General features: G+C 56.9%; 2 protein-coding genes across 2 annotated transcripts in view; both read right to left on the bottom strand.

The window, feature by feature from the left end:
• The window catches only part of GUITHDRAFT_60426 (hypothetical protein), a gene marked incomplete at both ends in the record, with an annotated part of 1,912 nt that extends 1,729 nt beyond the window's left edge, over positions 1-183 (bottom strand). Inside the window, one exon of the mRNA XM_005823526.1 lies at positions 80-183. Coding sequence (XP_005823583.1) covers positions 80-183 — 104 coding nt within the window. The remainder of the gene's footprint in view (positions 1-79) is intronic.
• A 7,075-nt stretch (positions 184-7,258) lies between these two features.
• GUITHDRAFT_155207 (hypothetical protein) overlaps positions 7,259-9,154 on the bottom strand; it is a 34,161-nt gene continuing 32,265 nt past the window's right edge. The window contains exon 3 of the mRNA XM_005823525.1: positions 7,259-7,275. The gene's annotated coding sequence lies outside the window, so the exon portion shown is untranslated. The remainder of the gene's footprint in view (positions 7,276-9,154) is intronic.

The raw sequence follows: 9,154 nt of genomic DNA, 5'->3' as shown, positions 1-9,154 counted from the left end.
GGGGGGGAAAGGAGGGGAGAAAAGAGGAGGGAGAAGAATTGTTCTCATTGTTTCCTTACCAGTGGGACAGGAGAGGCACGAGCTCGCCCCAGCAGCCGACTGATAGGACCCCAAGGGACAGGAAGTGCAGGTGCTGGGGGAGGTCCCAGCTGAGAAGGTCCCTGCTGGGCAGGTTTGACACGATGTCAAAGTGTGGGCGGGCTGGGAAATGAATTTCCCAGCTGGGCAGGAAGTGCAGGTGGGGCCAGCAGTAAAGTTTCTGTCCTCCAGGCACTGCGGGTCTACTGTCGCACCCTTGGCGAGCTCCATCCGGGCCCCAGCTGAGCAGTACACCTGGCAAGGATGTCAAAATGGCTTCTCAGCTCGTAGGTGACGTGGAGGGCCGTATCTCACCCTTATCTTCTGCCCGACGGGCGCGAGGCCGCTGGAGGGCAAGACAAGGCCGTTCTGGGGAGCTCGGAAAGGCTCGCAGTAGACGAGGGGAGCTGGGGTTGTAGGTGGGGCCGTCGTCCCGCCGGCAAAGAGGACGGAGGAGGAGAGGAGGGAGGAGGAGAGGACGCCAGGGACGCCGAGGTCAGAGAGCTGGCGGGGGAAGTTGAAGATGAAAGAGGGCTGGTCTACCAACTGAGCAAGCTGCCCCCCAGAGGAGGAGGGGGTGTAGATCCTGACGGCCAGGCTGACGTTCTTTTCCTCCACGCTCCTCCTGCTTGAGAAGAAGATCCCCTCGAAGGCGCAGGAGAGGCGCGCCAGCGCCTCTGCGGTGCACTTTGCAGGGAGGCCTCCCCCAACTGGGATGTCACACCCCCAGCTGGGGTCGTCCATTAGGCACTTGACCGCACAGCAGGTCTTGCTCTCCCTTCCTACCACGTCAGCAGGGGTCAAGCCGACCAGCCCGATCCGCATGAGCACGTAGGTCGTCAGGTCCAGGGCGGGAGGAGCCGCGGCCCCGCCGTCGGGCAGGAGGGAGGCAGGGGACTTGGAAGGGGCGTCGGGGGTGACTTGCCAGTCGCTGCCTTTCTTGGAGAGGGAGATGGCGACGGGGATAGCGATGGCGGCGACGATGAGGGAAAGGACTAGCAAACCCTTGAGGCAGAGGGAGTACCTCTGCAGGCGCGCGATAACCCACGACTCCTTCCCCTCCTCCTGCTCCTCCTCTATGTGCTGGGGACCCTGAAGCTGGGGAGCTACCCTCGCAGGAGACCTGGCTCCACCCCCCCGTGGACTCTTGACGAGCATCTTGACATCTGCGGCGTGTGAGGATTTGGTGGACCCGGCAAGGCAGCTCGCTTCTTACCAGAACTTACGTCCCTGCCCTTCGTCCACGTCGCGTCCTCCTCTTCCTCCTCCTCCCTCTCCTCCTCTTTGAGAAAGAGCTCGGACTTGACAGCCATCATGAACACGTCGTCCCTCCTCCCAGGTGATAACATGTCTACAAGAGACTCTCTGCGCGTCTGGGTTGAAACGTAAGCTCCTCCTCCTCCTCCTGGTGTATCATCTCCACTCGCTCTCCTCCTCCTCCTCCTCCTGGTGTATCATCTCCACTCGCTCTCCTCCTCCTCCTCCTCCTCTCACTGCCTACCGCCTTCTGCCTTGGCATGATCAACCCCTGCTGCCGCTCGAGCTCGGCAGCTCTGATCTGCTTCTGAATCTCCGTCTTGCTGTGAGAGGACGCGTCAGCGACGATGACCGTTGAGGTTTCAAGTTGCAGCCGTGAGACTGACCTCTTCTGATAGTCGTCGATCAGGGCCCCGATGTCATGCTGAATGTTCTCGTTGTTGACGATTTTCCTCTTTGCCATCGACCGAATGTCTGCATGGGAATGCAGCGTCAGCTTGCTGAGGGGGAGGAGGAGGGAGGAGGAGGAGGGAGGGGGTATGCTGAGGAGATGAGGAGAGGGAGGGAGTGGTTCTAAGAAGATGCAGACGAGGAGCGGGAGCAGCAGAGTTAGAGACGTCAGCGCGACATTTCCTCCCTCCTTGATCTCGATCCTCCCCCTCACCTTTGAGCTCCCCGTAAACCTCTATCGTCATCCCTGCTGTGATACGCAGCTTCTTTCCGTCCTGGAAGTGAACGTCGAAGAGCATCGACCGGATCACTTGCTTGCGATCGACCGACGTTGGGTCGACCCAGTCCAGCGACTGCCCTTGAATCTCGGAGACAAGACCTGCCCGGCAAGCGAACTCAGGGTGAGGAGGGAGCAAAGAGGTGGTCGTGTTTGCCGTTGTTGGTCATGTTGATGGAAAGGCAGAGGAGGAGAGGGAAACTGAAGGGAGAGGAGGAGAGGGAGAGCAGGAGAGGGGGAGGAAGAGAGGGAGAGGAGGAGAGAGGGAGGAAGAGGATTTTCATCGACCTGCCATCAGCATGGCGCTTTCTGGGATGCGCTTGATGACCTGAAACGATGTCAGGGCGATGACAAGGGAAGCGAAGTAGAGAAGCAAAAAGTACACGACACGGAAGAGAGCACGGGAGGGGATACAAGTAGAGATGAAGTTTAGCGGAGACGAGGGGAGGGAACGGGGAGTAGAGGGGGAGACGACAGAGGAGGGAGGGGAGGAAGGGGTCTGATGGGGAGAGATGGTCATGAGGAGGAAGAGAGGCAGGGGGAGCTTGAGGTTGTATACCGTCACGTATCCATCGAAGGAGGACAAATACTGCAGGTCAGACTTCTTGATGAAAATCTGCTCGGGAACATCATCACTGAGATTTGCCGTGCTCCTTCTCCCTCCTCCCTCCTCCTCCTCCTCCTCCTCCTCCTCCCTCTTCCTCATCCTTCCCCTTCCACCGCCACCTCCTCTTCTCTGCCCCCCTGCTTCTCCTCCAGCCCGCCTACCACTGGAATATGGATGCTGTATGGTGCCGAGTGCCTCAGCTTGTCCACGAGCTCCTCCTCCCCCAGCAGCACGATGATGAGCGCCTGCGCGTCTCGATGATACGCGAAATCCGCCATGGCCTGCTCCTTGTCAGACCTGCTCCAGCTCGGCACCTGCAAGGCACCTCCATGCTGATCCCGACTTCCTGAAAGCTCCAGAGCAAGACGCAGTCCTTGCAGCTGAAGTCGAGCTGGATGCTGTCGGGATCGTTGAACTGGAACAAGCGGAGAACATCGTCCGGCATGATCCTGAGGGTACCTGCAAGCTGGTTGGGACGCACGCCAAGATGGAAGAAAGAGGAGCAGAGGAGGAGAAGGGAGCGCGTGCAAGAAAAGATAAGAAGAGAGAAGATGAGGCAGAAATGAGAGAGGAGGAAGAACGAGCAGTTTGGAGGATGACAAAAGGTCAACGAAGGGAGGAGAGAGGAGGGTGGAGAGAGGGAGGAGGAGGGAGGGAGGAGGGAGGAGGGAGGAGGGAGGAGGGAGGAGGGAGGGAGGAGGAGGGAGGATCTTCAATGTACAGCAGACTGGCACTGACCTTTGCATTCGACCTGGAAGCCGATCTGACTATACAGACACTTGACATCGTACTCGGAGATGTAGATCGAGCCCTTGAAGGATAGTAAGGGGAGGCAGGCCGAAGGAAAACACGGTCAAGATGCGTGAGAGAGGAGAGAGTGGTGGGAAGGGGAGAGGAAGAGAGAGGGCGGGGGAGGGCGGGGTGGGGGTGGAAGGGGAGACTTGATGGTAGAGGAAGGAAGTTGAGAGGGAGGAGGGGGATGCAGGAGGAAGGAGAGAGCCAGAGTAGGAGGGCAGAGAAGCTGGCACCTCTACTGTATGCTTCTTGATCTTGACGTAGATCTCCTGATCGCCATCCCGCCGCACAAAACTTCTCTGGAAGCGAGCAGCGAGCTCAAACCTGCCGCAGAGGTTAACGGAAGAGATGAAGGAGTGGAGGGGGAAGAGGAAAGGAGAGGAGAACAGCAGCGAGGATGGAGGATGGAGGAAGGGCGAGGAGACAGTAATATAGATTGAAGGCGAATGAGAGGAGGAGTCAATAGCAAGGATGATGGGAAAGAGTAGAGGAGTCAGAAAGCAGGGATGGCGGGAAGAGCAGAGGAGATGGCAGCAAGGACTGAGCTAGCATACAGTCTTACCTGTCGCCATGAGCTGCCCTCTTTCCCGATAGCCAAAGTTCGTAGTTCATCCCAGGCAGGATCTCGAACCAGGTCTCGCACACCGGCGGGCAGATCTGAGGTTGCAGACCGTCCTCCTCCGCCAGGTTTCGTGATGAATACCCGTTGTACACCATGGATGCCGACAGCATGGCTGCGGCGAGAGCGTGTCCTCCTCCCACGCTTCGCCTCCTGCTCAGTCTACCGGCATGTACAGAACAAGTGCGATCCTGTTACCCATGGCGATCAGCATGGCGTATGTGGTACAGCAGTGAGATTGATAGAGATGATTCAGATGATGATGCATGATGATCGTCCGCCATCATGGACGTTGGCTGACTCAATGCATGGGGAAAGATGAAACGAGGGAAGGAAACAGAGAGGGAGAGAGGGAGAGACTGGCAGAGACTGGCAGAGAGGGATGAAGAGCGAGGAAGATATGTGTCATAATTTCAGAGGATGCACCGCGGGCGAGGAAGGAGAGGGGAGAGGGCGAGGAGGGGAGAGGGGAGGGGAGGACGTAGAGAGTAGATTGTACATCTCCTTTCATCATCATCCTTGACAGAACAAGCTGATTGACATCTACTGTTCTCACAATATGTATCTACATCATCTCGTTGGGACCTCTTTGTCAAGAAGCCATCATTTGCTGCACATTCTGCACGTTCTCTGCTGTACGTTCTCTATTTGTTCGACAGCTGCACGTTCTCTATTTGTTCGAAACGTCCGGCGTCAATCAAAATCGAATACGCGACAAATCATCATCAGGAATCAGTTATCCAACTCTCTCAACAATGATGGCAGCAGAGGAGAGTGATAGTCCTTTAGAACGTTCACCCCTCCGCATGCACCTCCATGCCAGGCTACCTCCTCAGTCTCGTCCTTTGACCGCTAGACCTTCAGGCATCTCCTGAACTTTCATCCAGCCTCCTTCCCTCTCTCATAAGTTCCTCCTCCTCCAAATTCCTCGGAGTCCTTCTTTCTCCTCTTCCTTCCAGGCATCCGATGATCTGCAACCTCCTTGGACGCGGCTTTCGACGGTGTCCATTGTGATTTGACAGGTGAGTATCCGCACAGGTATCCGCACAGGTATCCGCACAGGTATCCGCACAGGTATCCGGTAGCGTGTGTTAACTTTCAGTCCCTGAAGTTTTCAAGTACCATCCGATCACAGTCGGAGCCGCTAGTGGGCCGCCCCGGCGGCAGCGGCCAGGCCCCGGGGCTGCGGACTGCCCGCTGGTTCAAGTTCTTGACGAGCTCAGCATCAGTGCCGGACCTGCTGACTGAGTGTCCGGGCCGGGCCGGGACCAAGAGGCTGCCGACTCGGACGGTCGGTGACCGACTCAGTCACGGTCGCGGCCGGGCGGCCCGGCGCGGCCCGGGCCCCGGGACGGCTGGTAGGGGATGAGGGTGGTCGCCTGGTCATCACGGCGGGAGCTGGGGAGGGTTGAGAGGGAGGGATGTAGAGGTCAGAGAAGGAGGAGGAGGAGGAGGAGGAGGAGGAGGAGGAGGAGGAGGAGGAGGAACATAGATCATGCTCCTAGAGGATGATGATAGGTGAGAGACACCTGGTTGGAGAGCGACGATGGCTCGAAGGAGAGCATGCCATTCGGAGAAGACTGACGAGGGCGGGGGACGGCTCTTTCATGGCGAGGAAAGGGAGCGAGCCGCTCAGCGGTATCGTTGAACAGGGAGGAGCTAGAGGGCGAGGAGGAAGAGACGAGCACAGGAAGTGCAGTCATTAGGAGTGATAGCGATCTCATCAGTCTTGCGGAGCGCGAACATGGCGAACTGCTGGTGAGGTGGTAGGGGCACGGTGGCAGGATGGGGTAGCGCGAGAGCGTGTGCAGGGAAAGTTGAAGTTGATCCGTGTCCCTGATGACGAAGTAGCGAGGAGAAATGTCGGAGGTGCGCTCCTCCTATTGGGCGATCCGAGCAAGGGAGGTTGAGGTGGCCAGAAGCATTCTCTAGGAGGAGCGAGGAGCGATGGAGGGAGGGAGCTGATGGTGCCGAGCAGGTCCCTTGAGGATGAGACAACAACGGGTCGCTCCCAACACGAGCTTGGGAGTTATGCACAGCTTCCTTGATGACGTCAGGCAAGTCTCCTCAGTCCCCTCCCCCGTTCCCCCTTAGCTCCCCCTACCCCCCTTCCCAATCTTCCTCCCTCCCTCCCTCCCTCCCTCCCTTTGTCCCTCCCTCCCTACCTTCCTACCTACCTCCCTCTGTCCCTCCCTCCCTCCCTCCCTCCCTCCCTCCCTCCCTCCCTCTCTCTCTCCTTGTCCACTTCGTCTCTGATGCAGGCGGTGCAGGAACATGCGGGCCAACGCCATGGTCATCCTCGGCGTGATCTTCTTTGCCCTGGTGATCGCATATCACTCCGACCGGATCCTTGCGGGGGAGCCCAAAGGCAGGGGAAGGGGCCAAACCAAGGTCCACTCGAGCACCGCCGTCCCGGTAGACCTCTGATCCTGTGCTGTGCTAGTTGGTTACGAGTATGCACAAGATGCTGAAGAAGGAGGTTGAGAGAGAGAGCTTGTGACTTGCTGTTGTAAGAGCATGTCTCTTCAGATCAAGGACATCGAGCAGATCACTGCGCACCTGCTCCAGCACCACCAAGGCGTCTCCTCGGCAGCAGAGCAGGCCAAGGCCGCGCTGAAGAAGCAGTCGATAGTGAGGAAGGTGAGGGAGGGAGGGAGGGAGGGAGGGAGGGAGGGAGAGGGGACAAGAGCGCTCACGAGAGTATGTTGTAAAACATTGATGTACTGTTTCTCCTATTGTTGTCTTGTCGTTGCGGTTTCTTATTTTCTCGTTCTGTACTTGTATCGTATCGTTTTCTTGAGTGCGTCTCCTGTTGGCATCTTTTGCCATCTTCTCTTGTTTTACCATCTTGATCTCGGCCAAGACTGTTCTTGCATGAATTGGAACACTTCGACTCTTAGCGTTTGTCTTCCTGTTGTTCTCAGAATTCCCTGGTTAAACTCTCGGATCACTTTTAATTTTTTTTCCTATGGGCAGAGTTTCAAAGCAGCAGCAGTGTTTGTTTTCAGGTCTCTCTCACTCTCTTTGCCCTGCTCTCCCTCTCTTCCTGCTTTTCTCTCGTCCGTCTTTTCGCTCTTCTCCATCTGCTCTGCTCTGCTCACCCCATGGTCCCCACTTATCTCCCCGCCCCTTCTCTCCCCCTCCTCCTCTCCTCTCTTTCCCCTGATCTCCCTCTCCCTCTCCCCCCTCTCTCCTCTCCTCTCCTCTCTCCTAGTGCTCTTCCCGCCCCCTTCCCCCCCCCCTCCTCCTCTCCTCTCCCCTCCCCTTCCCTCCTCTTCCCTCCCCTTCCCTCCCCTCCCCTCCTCTTCCCTCCCCTCCCCTCCTCTTCTCCTCTGTCCCACTCTTTGAACCTTGCCGGAAAGAAACCCCGGCATCAACCTCCATCTCGCCATCCGCAACGTCGCCAAGAGAGATTATATCAAGGAGATTATCCTCGTGCATGATGCCTCGCACGTACGTTACATCCTCTGCCTCTGCCTCTTCCTCTTCCTCTTCCTCTTCCTCTTCCTCTTCCTCTTCCTCTTCCTCTACCTCATTCTTCTCGTCTTCATTCCTGCATATGTCATCGCGTCCTCGTTCTTCCCCGTCTCTTCCTTTGCTCCGGCTCCGGCTCCTGCTCCTGCTCCTCCTCCTCTTCCTCCTCCTCTGACTTGCATCGAACAAGGACGACTTCAAGGCCTGGGAGGATCGCCCGAAGGAAGTCTACGGCAAGACAGTGCGCTACGTTACCGAGGTGACAATGAAATTTCCCTCCCGCACAAGAGCACCTCTCCTCCTGCTCGTCCTGCTCCTCCTGCTTCTCTTGCTCCTCCTGCTCCTCCTGCTCCTCCTGCTCCTCCTGCTCCTCCTGCTGCTCCTGCTCATCCTCCTACCCCTCCTCCTCCTACCCCTTCTCCTGCTCCTTGTCATCGTTCTCCTCGTCACCCCTCCTGCTCGCTCTCCTGTTCCCTCTCCTGGTCCTGGTCCTGCTCCTCCTCTTCCTGCTCCTACTCCGACCCCGACTCCTCACCCTTGTTCTTCATCCCGTGTTCACCGTTCATCCTTGTTCCAACTCCTCAGTTTCTGCTGTGCTCACGTCCTAGTCATACAGAAGAAGAATCTCAATCAGCTTCACAAGTACTATGCCTGCTCCAAGTACGCCGACGCAAGGGTCAACACCTGCTACTACCAGGTGGCAATGAAACCCTGCTCTTTGTTCCCTGCTCCCTGCTCTTCCTACCCCCGCTCCCTTCTCTCTGCTCTTCCTACCCCCGCTCCCTTCCGCCTGTCCTTCGTTTCCTATTCCCCGCTCACCGTCCCTCCTTCCTCTCTCTTTCACTTCCCCTTCCACCCTCCCCTCCTTGTTTCTCTGATGGTAGTTCCAGGCTGCCAACCGTGACACTCATGCTTACATGGACACCCTGTGGGCAAGCTTCCTTCGAACTCCGGTGAGAGGAGGAAGAGGAAGAGGAAGAGATGGAGGTGAGGAGCAGGATAGGAGAGGAGCAGGAGCAGGAGCAGGAGCAGGGGCAGGGGCAGGAGCAGGAGCAGGAGGAGAGAGGAGGAGATCTTTGCTTTGGCCTTATCTTCATGCAGGAACTTGTTCACACAGCTGTTGGAGCAACAACTCTCTACAGTGATTTGTTGCTGAGCATTCGGTACGATATATGATGACGATGACAATGATGGTGATGGTGATGGTGATGGTGATGGTGATGGTGATGGTGATGGTGATGGTGGTGATGAACATTTCCGTTGTTTTCGTCTCAACTCATTTTCCTTCCTTCTCTCCTACTCTTTCCATCTACTTCCTTCTTTTCTTCATCTCAACAACTTTCTCGTTTCTGACTTGTTTTTTCAAGGATTGATTCAGCTGGTATTGACGCTGGTTTTGCATACTTGAACAACGTAATTCCCTTGGTTTGAGTTTTCTGCTCCTGACACATCTCTCTTCTCCTCCTCTCCTCCAGCGCCCACACTCTCTCTCCTCCTCCTCCTCCTCCTCTCTCTCTCTCTCTCTCTCTCTCTCTCTCTCTCTCTCTCTCTCTCTCTCTCTCTCTCTCTCTCTCTCTCTCTCTCTCTCTCTCTCTCT

Source organism: Guillardia theta, assembly GCF_000315625.1.
Source record: "Guillardia theta CCMP2712 unplaced genomic scaffold GUITHscaffold_107, whole genome shotgun sequence".
In the NCBI taxonomy this organism is placed as follows: Eukaryota; class Cryptophyceae; order Pyrenomonadales; family Geminigeraceae; genus Guillardia; species Guillardia theta.
Note: the sequence above shows the minus strand (reverse complement) of the source record. Positions and strands in the feature narration are given on the sequence as shown.